Source organism: Ranitomeya variabilis, chromosome 2, assembly GCF_051348905.1.
Source record: "Ranitomeya variabilis isolate aRanVar5 chromosome 2, aRanVar5.hap1, whole genome shotgun sequence".
Lineage (NCBI taxonomy): Eukaryota > Metazoa > Chordata > Amphibia > Anura > Dendrobatidae > Ranitomeya > Ranitomeya variabilis.
In genome coordinates, this window is record NC_135233.1 from 147691599 (window position 1) to 147718827 (window position 27229).

At 40.8% G+C, this 27229-nt stretch overlaps 1 protein-coding gene across 4 annotated transcripts in view; it reads left to right on the top strand.

The window, feature by feature from the left end:
* The window catches only part of GRM1 (glutamate metabotropic receptor 1), a 581006-nt gene that overhangs the window by 523500 nt on the left and 30277 nt on the right, over positions 1–27229 (top strand). For all 4 annotated transcript variants that reach the window (XM_077283069.1, XM_077283071.1, XM_077283070.1 and 1 more), the window contains exons 5-6: positions 6024–6270; positions 13369–13537. In XM_077283069.1, coding sequence (XP_077139184.1) covers positions 6024–6270; positions 13369–13537 — 416 coding nt within the window. The remainder of the gene's footprint in view (positions 1–6023; positions 6271–13368; positions 13538–27229) is intronic.

Genomic DNA, 27229 nt, shown 5'->3' on the forward strand with positions numbered 1-27229 from the left:
TAGAAACCAAATAATATTAAACAAAGCAAAAAAATAAATAGGCTTTCTATGGCCCACAATTAGAGAGAGAGAGGTGGCACACCCAGGAGTCAAGACTGGCACACAAGCTGAAAGGGCAATATTACTCTCCCACTGTTTTTTTATGTACTTTTTTTTTTTTCAGGGAGACTTTAGAAACCAAATAATATTAAACAAAGCAAAAAAATAAATAGGCTTTCTATGGCCCACAATTAGAGAGAGAGAGGTGGCACACCCAGGAGTCAAGACTGGCACACAAGCTGAAAGGGCAATATTACTCTCCCACTGTTTTTTTATGTATTTTTTTTTTTCAGGGAGACTTTAGAAACCAAATAATATTAAACAAAGCAAAAAAATAAATAGGCTTTCTATGGCCCACAATTAGAGAGAGAGAGGTGGCACACCCAGGAGTCAAGACTGGCACACAAGCTGAAAGGGCAATATTACTCTCCCACTGTTTTTTTATGTATTTTTTTTTTTCACGGAGACTTTAGAAACCCAATAATATTAAAAAAAATAAATAAATAGGCTTTGTATGGCCCACTGAATGAGAGATGGCACACACAGGAGTGGCACACAAGCCCTGACTGAGGCCAATATTTTTCTCCCACTGATTGATGTAGTGTTTTTGTGTTGAGGTAGATTTTAGAACACAAATCAAGGAAAAAAATAAATAGGCTTTCTATGGCCCACTCAGTGAGAGATGGCACACACAGGGATGGCACTGTAGCAGAAATGCCAATCTTAATCTTCCACAAAAAAAAAACAAAAACAGGGACTGTCCTACAATTACTATCTCCCTGCAGTAATGTAAGCCAGGTATGGCAGGCAGCAATAGGAGTGGACTGATGCACAAATTAAATAAAAAGTGTGGACAAACGAAAAAGATAGCTGTGCAGAAAGGAAGGAACAAGAGGATATGTGCTTTGAAAAAAGCAGTTGGTTTGCACAGTGGCGTACACACAGCAATACAGCTATCACGGAGCCTTCTAGGGCAGCCCAATGAGCTACAGCGCTGAGGGAAAAAAAAAATGTAGCTTCCAGTGTCCCTGCACACCGAAGGTGGTGTTGGACAGTGGAAATCGCTACAGCACAAGCGGTTTGGTGGTTAGTGGACCCTGCCTAACGCTATCCCTGCTTCTGACGAAGCGGCAGCAACCTCTCCCTAAGCTCAGATCAGCAGCAGTAAGATGGCGGTCGGCGGGAACGCCCCTTTATAGCCCCTGTGACGCCGCAGACAGCAAGCCAATCACTGCAATGCCCTTCTCTAAGATGGTGGGGACCAGGACCTATGTCATCACGCGGCCCACACTCTGCGTTCACCTTCATTGGCTGAGAAATGGCGCTTTTCGCGTCATTGAAACGCGACTTTGGCGCGAAAGTCGCGTACCGCATGGCCGACAAGCACAGGGGTCGGATCGGGTTTCATGAGACGCCGACTTAGCCAAAAGTCGGCGACTTTTGAAAATGAACGACCCGTTTCGCTCAACCCTACTGCAAATGTCTGTCAAATGCTTTTAAATTCCTAGTTGTGCAGCCTGCATACATTTTATTACAGGATGTGCATCTGATGACATATATCACTTTGTCACTACTACACTTAGTATAGTGTTTGATGACATGATTTTGGGAATGGTCACTGTGGTGACCACAACATATCGACACATTCTACAACGATTTAATACACATCTACAAAAGCCCTTATAAATAAGTCACGTTTGGCACTGATTGGAGGGCCTAGGTGCATTAGAGGATAAAATATTTCCTAGTGTACTTGCTTTGTTGGCTACCACTTCACATCATAACTACAGTATTTTTGACAGTACAACGTCCTCTTGCAATGCAGGAAGATATTTTAACACAATTTTTTTTTATCTCACAAAATTGGGAACTATACCGAAAGAGGTTTGTAGCCAACTTTTGTATTTCTACTAGGAAAATCCAAAATCAGATCAGTGCATTTTTTGTTTTGCACAATAATAATGGCCCCATTAAAAGTCCATGTTGGATAGCCCCTCTTTTTCAGTTTTGTACTACAGATCTGCAACCCTCCCTTTAAATGGTTAGCGTTGCTACAATTTTGCTTAATACGAGTAAACTCACCAACCGGGGTTGCCTTAATCATATGCCTAGGGTGGCTACTCGCTGCATGTAGAATTGTATATCATGAAAGGTGTTTAGAAAAAGTGGGGGTTGCAATATCACAGCCAGATACTTCCAATTTGAGATCTAGGATGGAAATATAAGAATTGTGAAAAACAGAGGTAAATTTCAAACCAAAAGAGTTGTCATAGATGTAGGATCCAAATTCCAGTATGACAGACACATCACCCCTCCAGATAAATAGGAGATCATCAATGTATCTGCCATCCCAGGATGCACAACTAGGAATTTAAAAAAAAACATATTTCCAAGCATTTGCAGGGACATTTGCAGTATTTCTAATACTAACTGGACCATGTCATATGCTTCCAGGCATTTTGTCCTACAGCATCGTTGGAAAAATGCTACGTTGCAGGTCTTTGCGGTAGAAAATGTTTTCATAACTCAGAGGGGCGGATATTCCTGCAATTGGCGCCATGATCGCGATGTGAAGCCTATTGGATATACCATCTCGACACTTGCAGCCCTAATGGGTTGAATTCATGCAAAGTGGTGATGTTTCAATATTAAAATTTCTATGCACCTTTGTATTTTCCATTATTTAGACATTATCCTGTTATTCATTAAGTGGCTTCTTCGTGATTTTTTCTTGTTCTGTATTTTACTGACATCTTGTGATTGTATTGATTTTATTGTTAATCATGTGATGCTGTGTATGTCTTTCCATTGGTGAGGGTTCATTTAAATTTTGTGTGGTCATTTGAGTTGCAGCTATGACAAAGAATGCCATGTGTGTTCAAAACACGTTACTGCTATGCTGTCTCTGTATTTATCATGTTTGCATCTTTTTATGCTCTCCAATAAATTTTTGCTTAGTTCCTTGAAGCTGGATCGATTTTTTTTCTTTTCTTTTGGATTTTCATCCGGTCCTGTGGATCTCGTTCTTCTACTGCCTAGAGCCTGGGTGAGCTGTTTTTTTCTTTTGTAATCTCTAAGGGGTAGACCAGCAGAACCATTCCACAGGTGCCACCATTTTGTCTCGGAAGAGAGTGATATCATTTTTTGGGGGGGAGGTATGGTGGCTATGTTGCATTTTATGAGCTTTTCTGCTATCACTAACATTGAATCCCAATATTTTTCTACTGACAGGTGATTGACCTGAGTGGGGTCTTTTTTTGCGCAATGAGTTAAAGTTTTTATTGGTACCACAATTTGGGGAAATAAGGACTGGGATAGCTTTTAAAGATATGTTCAAATTTGTGTTGTGCTCTAGCACTTACATAGTGGTTTCTGTCTGAACAACAAGATTCAGATAGGATCCCCACTGGAACCGTTCACTATGATGAGGCAGATTGAGTGACTCTGGACTCTGTATGGCCTCTCTTGGTATGTGTTTATTTGTAGGTAGAAAAAAGTATTTTGTACTTGCTTAAAAGCATTAAGCATCACTGTAATATTTGACTAAATCTGCCTCATTGTAGAGAATGGTTCCAGTGGGGGTCTTATCTGAATTTTTTTTTTCTTTTTGTATTTTTAGATTTTAAACTGTGACATAAGTGCTCAGTGTCGAGCACATGGTTAATGTGAACCAAGCAACCCTGCAATTCTGACAAGATCATACAGCCATCTAAGATGTGGGGGTCATTAGATTCCTCCTTGACAACTGATATACAAGTTTGTGGAATCCCCTGTTACCACAGCAGATAATTCACTTAAATAAGTGTCTGTCAGCGGCTCATTTACTTTTTTTCATTAAAAATGTATGCATTCTTTGTAGAGTGTGCATGTGTTTAGAAACTTCAGGAGAGATCAATGGTGGCCCAACCAGCATTTCGCAGACAGCTATGCAAACTGTATGGTCACCAATAGGAGGTATGAGCACTAAAAGTTCTCAGAGCAGCATTAACTCCAAATACAGGAGTTAATGCTTAAAGGAGTTCCAGAGTCGTAAAAAACATATTGTATATAGAAGAAATGTCATGATAAATAAATTCTTAAATACCTTTATTTAGCAAATCACATTTATTTTGTCTAGGGAAATAATCATTAAAAAATATTACAATTAGTGATGAGCGAGTGTACTCATTGCTCGGGTTTTCCCAAGCACGCCTGGGTGACCTCTGAGTATTTATGACTGCTTGGAGATTTAGTTTTTATCGCGGCAGCTGAATGATTTACAGCTACTAGCCAGGCTGAGTACATGTGAGGGTTTCCTGGTTACTAGGGAATCCTCACATGTACTCAGCCTGGCTAATAGCTGTAAATCATTCAGCTGCCGGGATGAAAACTAAATCTCTGAGCAGTCATAAATATTCGGAGGTCACCCGACCATGCTCGGGAAAACCCAAGCAACGAGTACACTCGCTCATCACTAATTACAATGACTGCCGTTCTCTTATGCTGACAAACCAGTTCTGTAGTCTGTAAACCCAGCTAAGGCCCTACATTGCACAGATTACGGGTAATACTTTTAATTTACTTACAATCAATCTTTACAAATAGGTTTCACATTCACTGATGACATTTTTATAGATTTATTATATTCATATGTCAATTAGGTGTCATTATTATTAACATTATATTTAAATCATAATATTAAAATTAGATTGATTATTAATAAAATTACAATAAAACTGAATGCTGAAATACGACTGTATGACTTAGGCAGAAAATGAATATGATATAGTATTTGTATGGTGTGAGATTTTCACGATAAGCTTCTTGCATATCAGATCTTTCTTGCTGCTGCCAGTTTTACAGCAAAAATCTCATGTAAACTGTGATGTATACTGATCACAAATTAGGAGATGAATTCTGTCTTTTCAGTACAGAAATGCTTTTACTGCTCCAGTTTTTTTAGTAGGTGCTTAATTTAGAAGTTCCTACCAAGTATAGAGAGATATGGACAATTAGAGGAAACATGCTCAGAAAGTATGTTCTGAAAATGTTAAATTTAGTTAGCGAAAATATTGTATATCTATATAAGTTATTGATTAAAGAATATATATTTTTTCTCTAAATACTGTATATATATATTTAGAAGAATAGAAATGAGGTACAAATACAGTATATTCTGATTTGGTATTATTATAGTCTCCATTATTGGAATCATATATCTCTTTTAATAAATACCATTTAAATCTATTCTATCTTACCTTTACCTGCTAAACAGACCTTGTTTTCAGTTTGTGTCAAGGATTATTAAATGATGGAATAAAGTAAGAAAAGATTTGTAGTTCCATTTTCATTCTTAAGGGGAACCTAACAGAAGATTTTTACACTCCAAGCTGTCATCTATATAAAGTCACTGTAATGTTGGCTGAATGTATACTTTTGTTTTAGAAATACGTGTTTCAATTGCATTATTTTATACAAATGAGCCATTTGCAGCAGGGCCAACAATGCTCTTACAGCGCTCCCGCCTTTCTCGCAATTTCCCCAGCCACCACTTGCCCCTGTCAGTGACTAACAGATCACTGTTGCCTCCCCCGCCCAAGATCTTACGCAAGTGCCGTCATTCCCTACGGCGGTGCATGTGCAGTAAGGTCCTGATGATGTAATGAGAGTAGACTATTGATCTGCCCATGCAGCGCCTCAGGTAATGACCGTGCCTGTGCAAAAGATAGACTTGTCAGTAACTGACAGGAGGCAGAAGGCCGTGAGGAAATAGGGAGAGACGCCAGAGAACTGTAAGACCCCATCCACTTGTGGGTCATTTGCATAAAAATTAGCTGATGGATTTCTAAAACAAATATTTGGATTTGATCAACATTCCAGCAACTTTATGTGGATGACATTAGTTTGGAGTGTTAAAATCTGCTGACAGGTTCACTTTAATTGTGCCATGAATGCAATATTCTCTGAAGAATAAAAAAGGTGTCTTTCATTTTGTTATCTTTCAGGCAACGAAAGCTTAGAAGACAACTACGTACAGGATAGCAAAATGGGATTTGTCATTAATGCAATCTATGCAATGGCTCATGGCCTCCATGATATGCATGCAGTCTTGTGTCCAGGACATGTTGGTTTGTGTGATGCAATGAGGCCTATTGACGGCAGCAAACTGCTTGAATTCCTCATAAAAAGTTCATTTACTGGTGTTTCTGGAGAAGATGTTTGGTTTGATGAAAAAGGAGATGCCCCTGGAAGGTAAAAGTTTGGTTTATGTCAGCACAGCATAACAGCACATTTTCTGATGGGAGATTTGGCAGTATCATTATACTGGGTTCTTTATTTTACTTTAAAAGTGATGTCCACTGCTGAACAACCATCCATCAATTTCAGGCCCCATGAAAAATAAACAGTATATACTCAGCACCTAAAGTGGTGCCTTACAGAGATATCGGTACTGCTCTATCTGGTGGTTGACATGACATTGTTGTCACAAGACCACTGCAGCCAATCAGCATCCACTGATTGACTGCAGCTTTTCATTTTTCCTTCAGATTGGGCGTCTGCTCTAACAAAATTGTAAAGCCTGCAGCTGGTTATCAAACACTGATTGTTTGCAGCGGACACATGACAATACAATGTTACATCAACCACTGGGAACAGCAGCAATCAAAATCTGGCTAATAAATGCTGGTATCTTATAGTTAACAGTCATGTAAAATTAAAAAAATATATATGTTCAGCTTCTCCTGGTGATTCCGTGGCAAACTTGCTTGGTCTGTGTAGCGCCCCCACTGCCGCAGGGCCGAGGGGTACCCGGTACCGGGCCTCTGAGTTTCTGCTCTGGGGTTGTCACGGTGGCTAGGCCCGGTCCGTGACCCTGCTGAGGGGCGCACAATGATAGATGTGGATGGTGGTGGTGATGCAGTGCAGTAACGGTCGCGATCAATAACGAGGACACAAGGTTGCAGTCTCTTTACCTCTTTACTGAAGGTTTCTGAGTCCTCAGTCCGGAATACGGTTAGCCGAGCTGCGCAAGTCCGGCCGGTCCAATGGCACCTCCAGAGTTCCCTTCGCAGGTGGAAATCTGTGCCTTCCTTCTAGCGCTTATGTGTTGTGGTCCTCCCCTGCTGTGCTTACGGGATAGTACCCACAACTGTTGTGTCTGTTCCTCGTATTCCCTCACAACAACTCGATTCTCATGTTCTTCTTCTTCTTCTCGTCCCCCAGATCTTATGGTAGGACGCACCCGTATGACGGGAAGGCTCGGAGCTCTTCCGGGACCCTAGAGTCGCCCCTCTCCACAAGTTGCCCCCTATGTCTGCGTAGGTGATGTAGGTGAGACAGCCAGCCTATAGCTCTCTGCCCTGCCGTTGGTTTGAAGTAATGCTTAGAGCTCTGTACTTCCTCGGCGTTCCGGCCACCGGTTATTTACGCCTCAGTAGGATGTTGCCTCGGTCTAACAGCATGACTCCTACTGGTATTTCTCCCTGTTGCGTTGATCTCGTTTCTCACTCAGCACAATAAATCTCGCTTCTTATCCTTTCTTAGGGCACCGCCGCTATGAAGTGCAGGCGCGGTCCTGTAGCTTTCTCTCTGTTTGCCAGGCCTCTGTCAGGATCCCACCCCTGACAGGGACCCTACCGAATCTTCCCCTGCAACACCCTCTGCCACAAGGTGTTGCCTGGTTCCAACCCAGTCAGCGTTCTTTTTAACTTCCTGCCTAACCCCCAGTTTTACCAGACTGTGAGGAGTGGCCTAATGAATAGTACCCTTAGCTCCCCCTGGAGGCCAGACTGTGAAATGTATTGGTGTATGTGATACCTGGTCAGATGAACTCCTTCAGTGCCATCAGATGTACCATAGCCCCCCTTAGCGGCAGAGCCACAGTACTGCAACGACCAGGACTCTGGGGCGCTGCATCTGCTTCTAAACTCTGTACAGCCCGGCCTTTTGTAATTCTGTCAGGGTTTTCCTTTCAGGGCTTGTAGATTTTGTTTCAGATTCATGGGTAATTCACAATGAGACATGCAACAACTGGGGTTGTAGGAGATATTGGCTTTTCCATTAAACTCAAATATGGAAATAGATAAATTCACGACCAATCTGCGCCAAGAGGTTCAAAATAAAATCCTCACCGCAATTTCTGCGTAAAAACACAAAAAACACAATGCATGTGGATGAGATCGGTTTAGATCTCAAGTATGCAAGGAGTGAAAAGGAGGGAGAGGGTAGGTGAAGCTCACCATGTTGAAGACTTTGATAATGGTCCAGTGACCATCTCTGAACCATGGATATGTTTGGAGAAAGCCAGATATGGGACCCGCTAGTCGCCTGGTTCCATGGAGATGGTCAGATAAGCCTGGTGGTGGCTCTCGTGTCAACTGGCTTTGTACCTTGTATGGACTCTATGGACAGTTCTTGGTCATCTCCCCATGCTTGTCGTTAGCCCTTCTCTGTGCGTTCATCCACAGATGGAGTAGCGACCCTGGGAGCTCTGACATCATGTTAGACTGGAAATACGTGGAGAAGCAGTGAGATTTGATATGCACCCATGTAATCAAGGAATTCCAGCCAGCGTCCTTCATTCAGAATCCAGCCAAGGCAGAGTGGACCTCCTGAAACACGGGGTGGTACCTAAAGAGGTACTACAGCACAGTAGACCCCGTTACAGCAGGCATGATCGTGTGTGACAATGGCCAGAACATTATGGCGGCTCTGAGGCAAGGCAAGCTCACACATGTACCATGCCTGGCCTATGTGCTTAATCTTGTTGTTCAGTGGTTTCTAAAAACATATCTGGAGCTGCCAGATCTGCTTGTCAAAGTACACCGCCTATGTGGCCATTTTAGAATGTCAGCTACAGCTTCCACCGCTCTTGCCATGCTCCAGCAGCGTTTGCAGCTTCCGGCTCACCAACTGGTGTGTGATATCCCCATGCATTGGAACTCAAAAATGCAGAAGTTGTAAAGGATTTGTGAGCAGAAGAGGGCAGTTGTTGACCTCCAGCAACAATAGGCCATCGGTATTCAGCTCAGACTCCACACATGGATGTCAGACATATGTACCATCCTCCAAATCTTTGAGGACTCCACTAAGATGATGAGCGGCGATGATGCCATAATTAGTGTCACCATCCCACTTCTCTGTGTTCTGAAATGCTCTCTGCTCACAATCCAATCAGAGGATGCATTGCAGGAGAAGCATGATGAGATGGAGCAAAGAACCATAAAGGGTGATTACACACAGCCCAGCCTCATCTCATCCCAACATGGCTTGGGTAACAATGAGGAAGAGGAGGAGGAGGAAGAACAGGAGCTAGTTTCATGTGCTTTAGATGGTACTACCTGCACAAATGTCATATCATCTGTTCAGCGTGGATGGCCTGACGACAGGGAGGAGGAGGAGAGCATGGTCAGTCATCCCCTTGGTGAGGACACAGAAGTCTTGCCTGTTAACAGTCTGGCACACATGGCTGAGTTTATGTTACGCTGCCTTTCCTGTGACCCACGCATTCTCAAAATTTTGGGTGACAGTCATTACTAGTTGGTGACACTTCTAGACCCACGCTACAAGGAGAACTTTCTATCTCTTATTCCCAAGGCAGACAGAACTACTAAAATGGGGCAGTACCAGAAAGCCCCTTGTTCCGGAATTATTTAAAAAATTACCATCTGAAAATGCTGGCGACAGAGGTCACTGTTCGTTGGACAACCAATAAGTACAGGTGAGAGAAACACAACTCCAATCCAGCAGGGGAACACTGTCAAAGTTCTGGGAGAGTTCTGGGAGAGTTTTCTCAGACACTCCCATCACACAGGACCTGAGGCACAGGGTACTCTCACTAGGTGTGCAAAGTTTGGGAAGATGCTGAGGGAGTACGTTGCTGACCGTACCAACATCCTCCATGATTCCTCTGTGCCTTATAATTATTGGGCATCCAAGCTGGACACATGGCATAAACTGGCTCTCTACACCTTGGAGGTCCTGGCCTGCCCTGCTGCTAGTGTTTTGTCAGAGAGGGTTTTTAGTGCTACTGGTGGAATTATAACTGATAAGCGCATCCACATGTTAACTGAAAATGCTGACAGGCTGACTTTTATAAAATTAAACAATGGCTGGATTGGGACAGACTTCTCAACACCAATAATGAGAACATTGTTTTCAGGAGGCCCTCTGACCTCTACGTCTCTTCCAAGGGGCATTAGAGTTCCTCCAAATTTTTGGCAGCCGTTGCTTCACTGCACAGGTAGACAGTATGGAGACCCACTTCTTAATAATGGGAACATTGTTTTCAGGAGGCCCTCATGTACATCTCTTCAAAGGGGTATTGGGATGCATCTAAATTTTGGGCAGCCCTGCCACTCACTGCATACACAATAACAGTGTAGGAGACTGAAAACCCCTAGGTTTTCAGGTGGTAATGGCCTCCATGTGCTATCAGTGTTGCTATACTTTTTTTAATACTTTATGGAATAAAAGTTATTTTTAAACCCATTGTTTTTTGTTAAACCTGACATTTTTATACTAATTGGATTTTTATGTCTATATTATCCTACCTTAATATAAGTCAATGGCACATGGCAGCTAGACTGGAGAACCGCGAATCTCTTACTTTGAGGCTTTCCTGACGTGGTATTTTATTAGCTGGGGCTGGTGCGACATATGAGAAAGGTAAGAGATGTGTGGATTTCCTGTCTAGTTGCCAGTTACCACTGACCTGGACGCTTAGTCCAAAAAATTGATCTCCTCATCTCTAATATTAATTCAATTTCAAGTTACATTGAAATTCAGAATATTTTCAATAATATATCAGCATTCATTGCTATATCAGTGATATCCCTCAATAACATTTCATACTATTTTATTTTGGATAAGCATCTATAGCTTTTTTTAAATGCTGACATTAGCAAGCATCTACTGTTACTACCTCTTCCATAGTTTGACTTGTCTAACTGAAAGAACAATAATGGACTGTCGTAGAAATCTAGCAATTCTGAAGATGGCTTTTACAGACATTCTTTCCAATAGATATTCTGCTTAGCAGGCGCCAGGCAATGCTCCAGTGTTCACCCATTTACCCCTGTATGGGGATCTAGGCTTTTCTATGAAGCAGGGTTGGGCATATCATTGGTGCAATAAGTCCAGAGGTATGGAGGCCCATTTCCTCCTTCAAAGCCACAAGCAACTTTTGTCATAGACAGAGCAATTGTCATAGACAGAACAAAGAGCCCATACCTGTGGTTTGACTTTAGGATCACATGTTTTTCTCTCTCGTTTATTGTCTTATTTGCTTTTGCAGCTGCTGCTTGACATTGAGTACTGCTGCTTAGCTTACTTCCAATCAGAATAGCCGAGTCCTTTTTCTGTTCTGTTTTCCACATTTCATTTAATTTATTGTATATGCAGCAATGCAATTACTGCAACCTAGTTGCATTACTCGACATTTATCAGCATGAATATTCATCTGCCATGTTTTTGACAATATAGTCTGTTTGTCCACCTCTCTCTGTAATATTACACAATACAATCAAGATGAAATTTATATATTCCACAATGGACATTATCATTTTTATTTTTTAATAATAATAATAATAATAATAATAATAATAATTTTATTTCTATAGCGCCGACATATTCTGCAGCACTTTACATTTTGAAAGGGACTTGTACAGACAATAGACATTACAGCATAACAATAAACACATAGATCAAAACAGATACCAAGAGGAATGAGGGCCCTGCTCGCAAGCTTACAATCTATGAGGAAAAGGGGAGACACGAAGGGTATATGTTAACAATTGCTTTTATTGTTCGGACCAGCCAAAATGTAAGAATCAAGTGCTCATGTAATGCTGCATGAATCGGTTATCAACCTAAGTATGTAACAATATAGACACAGAGGGCTATTAAATGCATAAAGCATGTCAGAACATGATGCGAGGAACTTGGATATGGTAAAAAATTTTGAATGGACAACACAGGGTTAGTTAGGTTAATGCGTCGAGATGGTAGGTCAGTCTGAACAAATGCATTTTTAGGGCACGCTTAAAACTGTGGGGATTGGGGATTCATCATATTAATCTGGGTAGTGCATTCCAAAGAATTGGCGCAGCACGTGAAAAGTCTTGGAGACGAAAGTGGGAGGTTCTGTTTATTGAGGATGTTAACCTCAGGTCATTAGCAGAATGGAAAGCATGAGTAGGGTGGTAGACTGAGACAAGGGAGGAGATGTGAGTGAGGGTAATAAGTTTGTACTGAATTCTAAAGTGGATGGGTAACCAGTGTAATGACTGGCACAAGGTAGAGACATCGGTGTAATGATTGGTGAGAAATATGATCCTGGCTGCAGCATTCAAGACAGGTTGGAGAGGGATAGTTTGGTAAGAGGGAGACCGATTAGTAGAGAGTTACATTAGTCCAGACGAGAATGAATAAGAGAAACAGTAAGAGTTTTTGCAAAGTCGAAAGTAAGAAAGGGTTGAATTTTAGAAATGTTTTTGAGGTGCAGATAACAAGAGCAAGCCAGTGATCGGATGTGGGGGTGAATGAAAGCTCAGAATCAAGTATGACCCCAAGACAGCGGGAATGTTGCTGGGGAGTAATGGTGGAACCACACACTGAAATGGCAATGTCAGGCATAGGTACATTAGTAGAGGGAGGAAACACAAGGAGTTCATTTTATGACAGATTCAGTTTCAGATAGAGGGAAGACATGATGTTAGAGACAGTGGTAAGACAATCACTGGTGTTTTCTAAAAAGGCAGGCATGATGTCAGGAAAAGAAGTGTATAATTGGGTGTCATCAGCATAGACATGGTACTGGAAATCAAATCTACTGATTGTATACTGCCACTATTGGTCAAACAAAGAGAAGAGAAGGCCTAGAACCGATCCTTGAGGAACCCCAACAGTAAGGGGAAGATGAGAGAAGGAGGAGCCAGCAAAAGATGCAGTGAGGAGGAGCTGATGATCCACAGTGTTGAATGCTGCAGAGAGATCCAAGAGAATTAGCATGGAGTAGTGACCATTAGATTTAGTTGATAGTAGATCATTAGAGACTTTAGTAAGGGCAGTTTCAGTAGAGTGTAAAGGGCGGAAACCGGAGTGTAGAGGGTCGAGTATATTACTATAAAAACAAACGCAAATAAGATAAATTAACTACTGGCAGATACATTCAGCTCTGGACAAAATACATTTTATTTTGTCTCCTTACTGATCTGCTTGTCCAATTGTATTAACCATGAGGGTTTACTTGAATGAGTATTGATTTTTAAAACCATGGTAAATAGGTAATGGATGAAAGTATGGTAAGAAGATATTCTAAATTAAAAAATAATTTCTTTCCAACTTTAGATATGATATCATGAATCTTCAATTCATTGAGCCAAACCGCTACGATTATGTTCTTATAGGAACTTGGCATGAAGGAATTTTAAATATTGATGACGATATGATACAAATGAATAAAAGTGGAATGGTGCGATCTGTATGCAGCGATCCTTGTTCAAAAGGACAAATAAAGGTAAGTTTATGCAAAATAATTTTGGTCTGTTATCAATATGAAAAATAGGTCAAACACAAAGATTTCTAATAAAAAAATGTAAATATGCTGATTTCAAATAAAAACATTTTTTTATGAACGTACGGATAATCACAAGGTGTCAAATTAGTTTTTTGGGTTAATGTAAATAATAATTAGTGATGAGCGAATATGCTTGTTACTCGAGTTTCTCCGAGCATGCTCGGGTGGTCTCCGAGTATTTCAGCGTGCTCGCAGATTTAGTTTATGTCAACGCAGCTGCATGATTTGTGGCTGCTAGACAGCTTGAATACATGAATACATGTGGGGATTGCCTAACAAACAGGCAACCCCTACATCTATTCAAGCTGTCTACCAGCTGCAAATTATGCAGCTGCGTTGACAAACTAAATCTCTGAGCACTCTGAAATACTCGGAGAAACTCAAGCAACAAGCACACTCGCTCATCACTATGCAATCATTGTATAAATGAAGTTTCAGAACTTTCTATAATGCTTTATTATGAATTTTCTCACTGTTTTCAAGATACTAGCTGTCAGTGAATCAGAACAGTGAAGACCATGAAGAAGAAGTAGACGATTGTATCCAAACATTATCATGGACTGATACTTGGAAGAGAGTTTTGCACAACTGCTGCAGATGTATTTAGCTCAGAGAATATTATTAGGGTCCACATATATCCTGGGTTGAATTGTAGCTTCAGAAACACCAAATTGAAACTGTTGGAGGAAGTGAAAAAATTGTTTTATAATGGGATCGTTCTCACCTGTACGGCATGTCAGGCTTTGTGTTGAACTGTTGAATTGAGGGTTTGGGAGATGATCACAATGTATTATGTAACACCATGATCTGGACTGGCAGTAAATGGGGTAATGGCCCGATGACAACTGAGGCATTTGGGCTAAAAAAAAAAGACACTCCCAGACTTATGCTGCATACACCGTATTTTTTGGACTATAAGACGAACCGGACCATAAGATGCACCCCAAATTTTGGGATGGAAAATTGCAGAAATTTTTTTTTCATAACATAGGGGTCCGTCTTATTGTCCGAATTTAAGGTATCCTACCTGAGGGCCAGCGGTGGTAGAGCGTGGTCACAGGAAGCATGGTCCCTTCCTCAGGAAGCCGGTGGCGGCAGAAGTGGGGCAATACTGCAGTCTCGGGGTGCGATGCTGCAGGTCCGGTGTTGGCGGTGAGGCAAAGCATGAAGCAGGGTCCCTTCCTCAGGATGGCGGTGGCAGAAATGTGGCTACTAGTGTCCACAGTGAGCAGAGCCGAGTGCATCACCCGTTTCCCTGCGGCCAGCTTCCTGAAGCCGTGGGCCATGCGCAGATTGAGATTGCGTTCTCGCGCGGTTGGCCAGCATGTCAAAACACTGCATGCGGACGCATCCGCATACAACGCATGTCCCTGCGTACCCAATGTTAAAGATAGGTACGCAGGACAATGCAGGACGAGGCATGACGCATGCGGAAGTAGGCGGTGCGTAGGCGGAGATTAAGGGAGGATGTACGGAGCCATACGCAGACCAGCCAAACGCAAGTGTAAAACTAGCCTAAGTAAAGGATTGCTTCTGACAATTCAATAACATTGGTATTTCATATGTCAGTTTTAAAAAGAAGCCGGCCCGAGTAAGATTGAGCTAATTTGTTGAGGCACTTGCACCTCATTAAATTTAGTGCATCTTAGACTATGTGTGCCACAAAATAAAATTTTGATTTACATTATGATTTACACCAATATCTGGCATAAAATTTAAAGAAGACCTCTTGTCACTTTTTCTTTTGCAACTGCCTATCTCTTCGTAAAGGTGCTGAAGAACTGATTCACAGGGTTCTTTTGAGTTGTCTTATTTTTTTTCCACTCTGTTGTGGAGATATGGGCTTCTAAATTTAACTGTGCCTGATAAGCACATTTCTCCTTCAACAAAAGTGGAACTAACAAAGATTCTTCACTGGAGGTGTTTACTTTTTCTCCTGTATGATGCTTCCCAATCATAAAAAGGCATTGTCATACATGGGAAAAAAACAGCTCAAAATGGTTTAAAGGGATGCTGTCAGCACAGACTGACTTTTCACACTAAGTGTCGCTGCTCGGTGCATCTTGGTGTTCCCACCTGCTTGTTTTCCTTCAATCTCCATCCCTCTTCTTTGATTGACAGATCTGGCTTCATAGAGCTAGAGAATGGTGGAGATAGATGAAAAATAAGCAAGAGGGAAGATGTAGTTAAATTTTTTGTTCCATCATTGTTCACCAAACCCCTGTTCCTTATGTGAACAGTCATTTTCTGCTGAATGAGTACATTTAAATATAACAGTTTAATAAATCTCCACAAATATATTAGAAAGTTGCATAACTTTCATTTACATAGCAATTACACTTTATCAACCTAAAACAACAAAAACAATAAATCAAATTTACCAGATATCATTTTAACATGATACTTTTGTAGTAAATAGTACATTATATTCTCTTTTAATATTCGGGATGCTATTGTTTCATGAAAACTGGCTTCGTCTGTCACCATGCACCTGGGCACACTGGAGGACAAATTAGTTCATAGACTCCCGGTTGGAATGTTGGTAAACAGTGAGTTAATTTCTCTTGTTTGCTTATCACTTCTGCGGGTTTATCACATGTATTGCATGTATCATTCAGGTAGCTTGGTTTCTCCTGAAAATACTGCCAATAAATCCTCCCACTCAATTTCCAGGTAAATTGTGTAATTAAATACTTCAAGTAATTACTCGTTTTGTATTCAACCACAGGTTGCTGTTTATTACACACATTGATTAACACAGACAATTCTTCTTGGGAAACATTATTTACAAAGCATCTTTACAGTGAATTTACAAGTGGAAGCTTTGTTGCAATATATTTTTCTAGGGAAAAATATTTTGCCATACAGAACATCATATGGGGATACAGGCAATACCTACTGGTCCTTACTCCACCTTGTAGGTTATCTGTATATGACAATTGCTGTATATGGATTATTAGAATTTTTTTTGTGTACTGGTTATTTATAAATACAAAAACAAATTTTAAGAAAAAGAAAATACTCTGTCATTAATTAAGATGTTATTAAAGCATAGAAAACATAGCTTTGTGTGCTATTTTTACTTTTTAAAATTATATTAATCAGTCTCTGACTTTTCTTGGAAAACTGGCATTTTTATAGAAATATTATTAGCATGTTTAATATTTGTATTGATGTAAACAAAAGACTATTTCTAGAAAAATGCTAATACCTTAAAGTGACTTTTGCTTCTTTAATTAGATTTCAGTCAACTATGGCCCTTTTGTTGATGTGTGGCTGTTGTGAACATGCTATCTCTCTTTCACTTTTACCATTGTACCTGTAATTCTTTAGCTTTTATCCACATTCAATAAAGTTTGAAATTTTTATGGGACTCCATGACTGTTCAGGTGTTTTTGGTTATGGCATATGCATTTTGCAGTTGGTCCCTTATGGTCCGTGCATGCTTATACTCTAATGATATATAGCAATAGTGCTTTGATAAGAGCCTAATTGGACTCTGTACATGTAACATGTTCGCTGCAATTCTGTTATGTTCTTAGATAACTAGGATAACTTTTTTATTTTTCTGTCAATATGGCCTTGTGAGGGCTTGATTTTTGCGGGACGAGTTGGACTTTTGAACCACACCATTGGTTTTAACATATTATGTACTGGATAACGGGAAAAAAATTCCAAGTGCGGTGAAATTGCAAAAAAAGTGCAATCCCACAGTTGTTCTCAATTTTTCCTTTTTACTGTGTTCACGAAATGCTAAAACTGACCTGCCATTATGATTCTCAAGGTCATTACGAGTTCATAGACACAAAATATATGTAGGTTCTAAATGGTGAAAAAAATTCCAAACTTTGCTAAAAAAAAATTAGCGCCATTATTTTGATACCCATAGCGTCTCCATTTTTCCTGATCTGTGGTTGGGTGAGGGCTTATTTTTTGTATGCCGAGCTGACTTTTTAATTATACCATTTTGGTGCAGATACGATCTTTTCATCGCCCATTATTGCATTTTAATGCAATTTTGAGGCAACCAAAAAGCATAATTCTGGTGTTTAGACATTTTTTATCACTACGCCATTTAGTGATCAGGTTAATCCTTTTTTTATTGATACATCGGGTGATTCTGAACCCGGTGATACCAAATATGTGTATGTTTGATTTTTTATTGTTTTATTTTGAATGGGGTGAAAGGAGGTTGATTTGAACATATATATATATATATATATATATATATATATATATATATATATATTGTAGTGTTTCCCTTACTTCGGGTCTTGGGGGACACTCGCTTGGCACGGGATTCAAGCACTCAGGCACGATTTTTGTACACAAATCAGTCCATTTGGTTTATTAAAGACTCATAAACCATATCATGAACAGTCCATTACACGTTCCATCAGGACATCACATTAAAGGGAGCCTGTCACCTGAATTTGGCGGGACCAGTTTTGGGTCATATGGGGTTTTCGGGTGTTTGATTCACCCTTTCCTTACCCGCTGGCTGCATGCTGGCCGCAATATTGGATTGAAGTTCTTTCTCTGTCCTCCGGAGTACACGCCTGCGCAAGGCAATATTGCATTACATCAGACTTACCACGCAGACTCCCTCTGCGACACATATCGGCCATTCACAATTCTGTCAGTCACTGTTTCACCACCATTACAACAACAGATACGCTTCCATGCATATCCCAAGAAGCACACACAGCGCCCCCTAGCTGTAACATTGGTCACTGCACCACAATATATATATATTTAATATTTTAAAAACATTTTTTTCACTTTTGGCATGCTTCAATAGTCTCCATGGGACACTAGAAGCTGCCATAATGTGATCAGCTCTGCTACATACAGGTGATGATCAGATCACCTGTATGTAGCAGAATACCTCACTTGTTATGAGCGCTGACCACCGGACGGCTCTCATAGCAATCTGGCAATGCCAACCCATCGGTGACACGCGATAACGTGATGGGGGTCACCAATGGGCGGATTTCTGGCGCGATTGCCAGAAGTGCATGTTAAATGCCGCTGTCAGCGTTTGACAGCGGCATTTAACAGGTGTATAGCTGCGGATGGATCACAATTCCACCCGAATCTGTTCCAGGCACATGTCAGCTGTTCAAAACAATTCTGACCCATGTCCTTTATGAGTTAATAACTCTAGAACGCTTCCATGGATCCCCGTGATTCTGAGAATATTTTCTTGTGATATATTGTACTTCATTATAGTGGTAAAATTTCATTGATATGACTTGTGATTATTTATGGAAAAAAATGGAAATTTGGCAAAAATGTTGAAAATTTTGCAATTTTCCAACTTTGAATTTTCATGCCCTTAAATCACAGAGATATGTCACACAAAATACTTAAAAAGTAACATGTCTACTTTACATCAGCACAATTTTGGAACAAAATTTTTTTTGTTAGAAAGTTATAAGGGTTAAAAGTTAAACAGCGATTTCTCATTTTTACAACACCATTTTTTAGGGACCACCTCCCATTTGAAGTCACTTTGAGGGGTCTAGATGATAGAAAATACCCAAAAGTGACACCATTCTAAAAACTGCACCCCTCAAGGTTCTCAAAACTACTTTTGAGAAGTTTATTAACCCTTCAGGTGCTTCACAGGAATTTTTGGAATGTTTAAAAAAAATGAACATTTAACTTTTTTTCACAAAAAATTAACTTCAGATCCAAAGTTTTTTTATTTTACCAAGGATAACAGAAGAAATTGTACCCCAAAAGTTGTGCAATTTGGCCTGATCAAGATGATACTGCATATATGCAGGTAAACCACTGTTTGGGCGCATGGCAGAGCTCGAAAACGAAGGAGTGCCGTTTTACTTTTTCAACTCAAAATTGGCTGGAATTGAGATCAGATGGCATGTCGTGTTTGGAGAGCTCCTGATGTGCCTAAACAGCGGAACCCAATCACAAATGACACCATTTTGGAAACTAGACACCCATGGGACTTATTTAGATGTGTGATGAGCACTTTGAACCTCCATGTGCTTCACAGAAGTTTATAACGTAGAGCCGTAAAAATATAAAATCATATTTTTTCCACAAAAATGATCTTTTTGACCCCAATTTTTTTTCCCAAGGGTAACAAGAGTAGTTGGACCCCAATAGTTATTGTCCAACTTGTCCCGAGTATGCTGATACCCCATATGTTGGGGTAAACCCCTGATTGGGCGCACGGGAGAGCTCGGAAGGGAAGGAGCGCTGGTTTACTTTTTCAACGCAAAATTGGCTGGAATTAAGATCAGACACCATCTCGCGTTTGGAGAGCCCCTTATGTGCCTAAACAGTGGAAACCCCTGACAAGTGAAACTAGCCGTGCAAGAAACTGATCTAGATGTGTGGTGAGCACTTTGAAACCCCAAGTGCTTCACAGACGCTAATAACGTAGAGCCATCAAAATAAAAAATCATATTTTTTCCACAAAAATGATCTTTTTTACCCCCATTTTTTATTTTACCAAGGGTAACAAGAGAAATTGGATCACAAAAGTTATTGTGCAATTTTTCTTGAGTACGCCGATACCCCATATTTAGTGGAATACTACTTTTGAGGCACAGTGCAAAGCTCAGAAGGGAAGAGGCACCATATTGTTCAGATTTGCTGGAATGGTTTGAGGGTGCCATGCCACATTGGCAGAGCCCCTGAGGTGCCAGAACAACAGAAGCCCCCTATATGTGAACTCATTTTACAAACTACACTATGAATTAATCTAGGGGTGGAGTGATTATATTGACACCACATGTGCCTCAAAGAATTGTATACCACTGAGCGTTGAAGAAAGAATAAATTACATTTCTACCATTAAAATGTTGTTTTAGCCCCAACTTTTTAATTTTTCGAATAGGAAATTTTTTTTTTACAACAAACTGAGGTCCATTTTTTCCTGAGTGTGCCAATACCCTACATGTAATCAGAAAATATTTTTCAGGCACAGTGCAAAGCTCAGAAGGCAAGGAGCGCCGGATTTTACTGTTATGGTTTGCAGGTGCCATAACCTACTGGGAGAGCCCATGAGGAGCCAGGACAGCAGAATCCAACATATGTGAACCCATTTTATGAACTGAACCTCTCAATGAATTCATCTAGGGGTGCAGTGATCATATTGACACCATGGGTGTGTCACAGAGTTTTATAATATTGGGAAGTGAAGACAAAATAACTACATTTTTACCAACAAAATTTTGTTTTAGCCAAAAATATTACATTTTCACACAAAAATGGGTAAAAATGGCACCAAAATTTGTCCCACAATTTCTACTGAACGTGGCAATACCCCATATGTGATTGTACGGAGAGACTCAGGAGGAATGGAGCATATTTGCCTATTAAAGTGAATGGGTCTGTGCACGTCATTGTGTTTCCATGGACCGTGTGTCCGTGGGCAAAACACTGACATGTCCATTTTTTTAAATCAGCATGGGCCACAAAACAATCCCACACACGTGCACAAACATAACACACATGGATATCATCCATGTGACACGCATTGGCGTCGGGGAAGAAACTTTACAGTAAGTGCTGTTTTTCTCCGGCACCGGAAGCTGGACACGGCCCTCATCATTCTCCCCTACTCTGCCACAGCAGCTCATTCACCAGTGGTTCTCAGCCTGGATGGTCGCATCTTGACACCGTCCAGTATGAAAACTATTTTTCCCCCAGACATGGATTAAGGTGTGGGACAGTACGAAGGACAGGTGAGGGATATGGTTGTTTTATTTTTGTTTTATTACAGGAGAACGAGGGCTTCGGTGAAATTAGGAGTTAGGAGAGAATAACTTTGTTTGTTATTTTTAAATAAAAATGGAAAAGTGTGTTTTGTTTTATTTCTAATGAAACACTTTATACTGGCTGTGTTTTTATTTACCATATAACTATAGGATTAGTAATGGATAGGTGTCTTATAGACGCCTCTCCATTACTATGCTGTGGGACTAATGTCAACAGACAATGCCACATCACCATCAACCTTCACAAATATGAACCCCACTTGCCACCACTACAGGGCAAATGGAAAGAGCCGGGCAAAGCGCCAGAATTGGCTCATCTAACAGATAAGCCTTTTCTGGGCGGCTGTGGGCTACTATTTTTAGGCTGGGGGGTCAATATCCATGGCCCCTTACCAGCCTGAGAATACCAGCCTCCAGCTGTGAGCTTTAGAAGGCTGGTTGTCAAAAATGGGGGGACCCCACACTTTTTAAAAAAAATTATTTGATTATTCTTGATAACCAACCTTGCTGAAGATGACAGCTAAGGGTTGCAGCCCCAGCTGTGAGTTTTTCCTGGCTGGTTATAGAAACTACAGGGGAATCTATGCCGTTTTTTTCATTTATTTATTTATAGCACAGGCAGCAGCTGATGAATACCCCCATCAGCCGCTCCTGCTGTCACTGTTATTAGCAGCAGCAGGGGTAGGCTGATGGGAGTAATAGTCCCATCAGCCGCCGCCTGCTGTCTATTTTATTACTTTAATATAACTCTCATCGTTGATGAGAACCATGTTCAGCACCTGGCACTGGGGAACAGCACTTACTGTAACGTTTCTTCCCTGGTGCCCAACCATGTGCTACTAATGCAGCACACGGGTGGCACATGGATCCACATGTGTGCCGCAAGTAGTGCGCACATGGACACTGACATCTCTAGTACTGGAAATAACAGGGCGTGTGAAAGAGGCCTTATAGCGAGTTTTTATGTTTGGCTGCTGTCACACACTAAGGCCCCTTTCACACATCCATTTATTTCCACTACTGAAAAAAACGGTACCGGAGATATCCGTGTCCGTGTATCTGTGTGTGTACTACGCGTTGCAACCATGTGCCACCCATGTGCCGCATAAGTACCACACAGACAGCCACCAGGGAAGAAGCGCTACAGTAAGTACAGTAAGCACTGTTCCCCGGCGGCTGGTGCTGAAGCCAGCTGACATCATTCTTCCCTGCTCTGCTGGCGAGCAGAGGAAAATGATGAGTGTTTTAATAAAGTCCGAACAAAAGCAGGTGGTGGCTTTTGGGACTGTTACCCCCATCATCTGACACCTGCTTCCACTAATAACAGTGACAGTAGGTGTGGATGATTGGGGTATTCCACAGCCGCTAACTTCAATAGTTAGAAAATAAATTTATGAAAAACCCGACATAGGTTCCCCCTATTTTATTGAACCAACTCCCAGCTGTCAGCTTCTGCAAGGTTGGTTATCAAGAATAGAGGGGTCCCCATGCTGTTTTTTTAATTATTTAACTAAATTTAAAAAAATGGCATAGGGTCCCCCCCATTTTTGAAAACCAGCCTTGCTAAAGCTCACAGCTGGGGGCTGCTATTCTCAAGCTGGTAAGGGGCCTTTGATATAGGCCCCCCAACCTAAAAACAGCAGCCCGAAGCTGCCCAGAAAAACATCTATTAAATGCGCCTTTTCTGGTGCTTTGCCCTGCTCTTCCCACTTGCAATGGCAAGTGGGGTAATATTTGTGAGGTTGATGCCACCTTTCACACAGACTCCTTTAATGTTCTAAATTAAACCATACTTACTAAAACACCTAATTCCCCGACGCCCTCTATCTCCTGTAATAAAAGTAAAATAATAAACCAACAAAATACACCAACAATATATGCATCTAATAGATGCGCCTTTTCTGGGCAGCTGAGGGTTTTAGGCTGGGGGTGCCTATATCAATACCTTACCAGCCTGAGAATAGCAGCCCCCAGCTGTGAACTTTAGCAAGGCTGGTTATCAAAAATGGGGGGGGACCCAGGCCATTTTTTGAAATTATGTATTTAAATAATTAAAAAACAGAGTGGGGACCCCTCTATTCTTGATAACCAACCTTGCAGAAGCTGACAGCTGGGGGTTGCAGCTCCCAGCTGTGAGTTTTGTCTGGTTGGTTCAATAAAATAGGGGGGAACTCACGTTGGGTTTTTCATTCATTTATTTCCTAACGATCTCAGCCAGCGGCTGTGGAATACCCCGATCATATGCACCTACTGTCACTGTTATTAGCGGCAGCAGGTGTCGGATGATGGGGTAACAGTCCCAAAAGCCACCACCTGCTGTTGTTTGGACTTTAATATAATGCTCACCGGCTTCAGCACCTGCCGGTGGGGAACAGTACTTACTGTAGCGCTTCTTCCTCGGCGGCCGTCCGTGTCACATGGAGCACATCAATGCGTGTTCTCCGTGTGCACGTGTGCGGGACATTTTGCCGTGCTGATGACAAAAAATGGACATGTCAGTGTGTTTTGCTCAGGGACACACGGTCCGTGGAAACACAGTGACGTGCACAGACCCATTCATTTGAATGGGTCTACTTGTGTACGTGTCTCTGGTACGTGTGAAAACTGTCACCACATGTAGCGGAGACGCTTTTTATTGCAAAAAATAGTTTTTGCATCACCACATTTTTAGAGCTACAATTTTTCCATATTAGTGGCCGACAGAGTCAAACAGGATCGTGGGGTGCATTAAAAGAGGTCTGGATACACATGATGAGAGCATTATACTGCCTCTGTACAAATCCCTGGTTAGACTGCACATGGAGTACTGTGTACAGTTTTGGGCACCGGTGCCCAGGAAGGATATAATGGAACTGGAGCGCATACAGAGGGCAAGAAAATGAATAAAGGGGATGGGGGAACTCAAATACCCAGAGAGATTAGCAAAATTAGGATTATTTAGTCTAGAAAAAAGACGACTGAGGGGCGATCTAATAACCATGTATAAGTATATAAGGGGACATTACAAATATCTCTCCGAGGATCTGTTTATTCCAAGGAATGTGACGGTCACAAGGGGACATTTTCTGCTTCTGGAGGAGAGAAGGTTTTTCCACCAACATAGAAGGGAATTCTTTACTGTTAGGTAATCTGGAATTCCTTGCCTGAGGAGGTGGTGAAGGTGAACTCAGTCAAGGAGTTCAAGAGAGGCCTGGATGTCTTCCTGGAGTGTAACAATATTGTATCTTACAGTTATTAGGTTCTTTAGAAGGACGTAGATCTGGGGATTTATTATGACGAAATATAGGCTGAACTGGATAGACAAATGTCTTTTTTCGGCCTTGCTAACTGCTATGTCTTTTTGATCGCATGTTTTTCCACTTTTTGTTTGGTGGTATGATGATAAAGCATTGTATTTTGCCTTGTTTTTTTATTTTTTTTAAATGGTGTTCACTAAAGGGGTTAACTAGTGGGACAGTTTTATAGGTCAGGTAGGTGAGGATCCGGCGATATCAAATATGTGTACTTTTATTGTTTAGATTTTTTTTTTATTCAAATACAATATTTGAATTGTGTTCGTAAAGTCATGGTGCACTTTTGACCAGTCACTGGAAAGCGTTAAAAAACAATATAAATATGAAATCTGCTCCAAATAAAAGAAAAACTCCCAGTTTCATCCCTATTCAGTGCAGTTCGATGTGGGCTCCATTTGTTGCCCTACACCCATCCAAACGATAATGAAGTTCTTGCAACAAATGGGGAAGGACGTCTGGTGTAATAGAGTGAATAACGTCTGTGATTCTCTGCTTTATGGAAGGTCGCCTCAACGCTAAACCCAATCTTCTGCAAACATCTTGCATCATTGTCAATCTCATGAAGCATATCTGTAGCAAATGCACATCGCTTGGGTTTATCCGCCAGTTTGATAGCGTGCAACAGACGCAATTTGTACCCAGTAAAACAGAGATGTTTCTTTAACACCTTATGAACTGTAGTCTTGCTTAGGAGTAATTGTTGAGAACACGCACGCACAGATTTTTTAGAGCTCCCTAGGTAGCTATCCTCCACCAAACTGCCCGTTTCCTTCAACTGCTTATCCCATCGAGTAATGTTGTTTCTATGTGGCGGCACTTCGTTATAAATGCACCGATATTCACATAGCACTTTGGTCACGGATTTGAATTTATCGAGCCACAGAACACACTGAACCTTCCTCTGTACCATCCACATCTTGAGTGGCATGGAAAACCACACAGCTGACATAAGCTTGTGGTTGCATGATGTCACAGACCTGGCACTGTATTAATCACAGTTCAGTTTATCAGGGGTTAATCTGACTGGGGGTTCAGCAACAGCTTAAATGAGTTTGTGTTTCCTCATGAACAGGTTTGATATGACTGGGCCAGAGAAAGGACACCAAAATGTAAACTATAAATAGATCGTGTGACTGGTCAAAAGTGCACCATGACTTTACGGACACACTGTATTTATTTAGAGATAAAATATATATTGATTTTTTTGTTTTTTTTAATATTTTTACAATTATTTTTTTTTTTACTTTTTTCTAACTTTTTTACTTTGTCCCACTATGGGACAATCAATTTTTGCAGGCTGATCCCTTCTATAGCATGGAGATGAAGCAGCCTCCCCATGCTATAGAAACTGTCAGCTCTGCACTGACAAAGCAGCTTGCTGATCATATCATGCGCAGTGTATGATCAGCAAGCTTCTTAGCTCTGGTGACCCACAAGTTGTCATTATGACATCAGGTCACCATGGCATCGATCGGGAACCCGCATCACGCCATGGGGTCTTCGATCCAAAGACAGAGGGGCTGTCAGCCCTCTGTCGGCTTCCGGAATGCTGCAATCATGTTCATTTGCAGCATTTCAGGAGTTAAAGTGCTGGCACCTAGTGTCGGGTGTCAGCTGTCAGAATCAGCTGACACCCGGCAGCCATCGCCTGCACCCCCCCCCCTATTCACGGGTGATCGTGATGACTTAATATTCCGTCCATGGTCAAATAGTCCCAGGTCACATGGACTTATTATTACGTCTGATGTCAGAAAGGGGTTAAATAAATTAAAACATTTGTAAAAATTAATATATTAGGTACTGACATATCCAGAAAAGTCCAAACTATCAAAAAATATAATTAAGCTAAATGATAAACGGAAAAAAAAATTGAAATTCCAGAATTGCTATTGTTTTGGTCACTACACTTCCCCCAAAAATACAACAAAATATCATATGTACTCCAAAATAATATCAATTTAAAACATCAACTCGGAGCACAAGAAAACTGGCTCTTGCACAGCTCCATCAATGGAAATATTTTAAAAAATTACGGGATCTCATAAAATGGTGACACAAATAAAAATGTGAGGATTTTTTGCTTGGTTTTTTTTTACTATTTTTTTATTTTTTTTTATTAGCCATGAAAAAACTAAAAAACTGGACAAGTTTGGTGTTTCCATAATCATACTAACCTGCAGAAATTCCCAGGTTACCACACAATGAACCTCACACTAACAAAAACACAAAAACAGAAATGCACTTTTTTCACAATTTCAACGCATTTAAATTTTTTTTTCCTGTTTTTCAGTACATTTTATGGTAAAGTAAATGGTGTCATTCAAAACTAAAACTTGTCTTCCAATTAATTAATTATTTTTCTTTTTTTTTAAATAAAAATGTTATGTCTCATGGAACAAGGGGAGGAATAAACGAAGGTGCAAGAATGGAAAATTGCTGGGTCTTTAAGAGGTTAAAGAAAAGAAGTGATGTCGATATGGTAGAGGCTGTTACTTGCCTAAAAGAACAAGCTCTTAAGCAGCAACAACATCTAAACACAGCACTACTAGCCATGGAAGACCAAGAAAACAGAAGTAGAAGAAAGA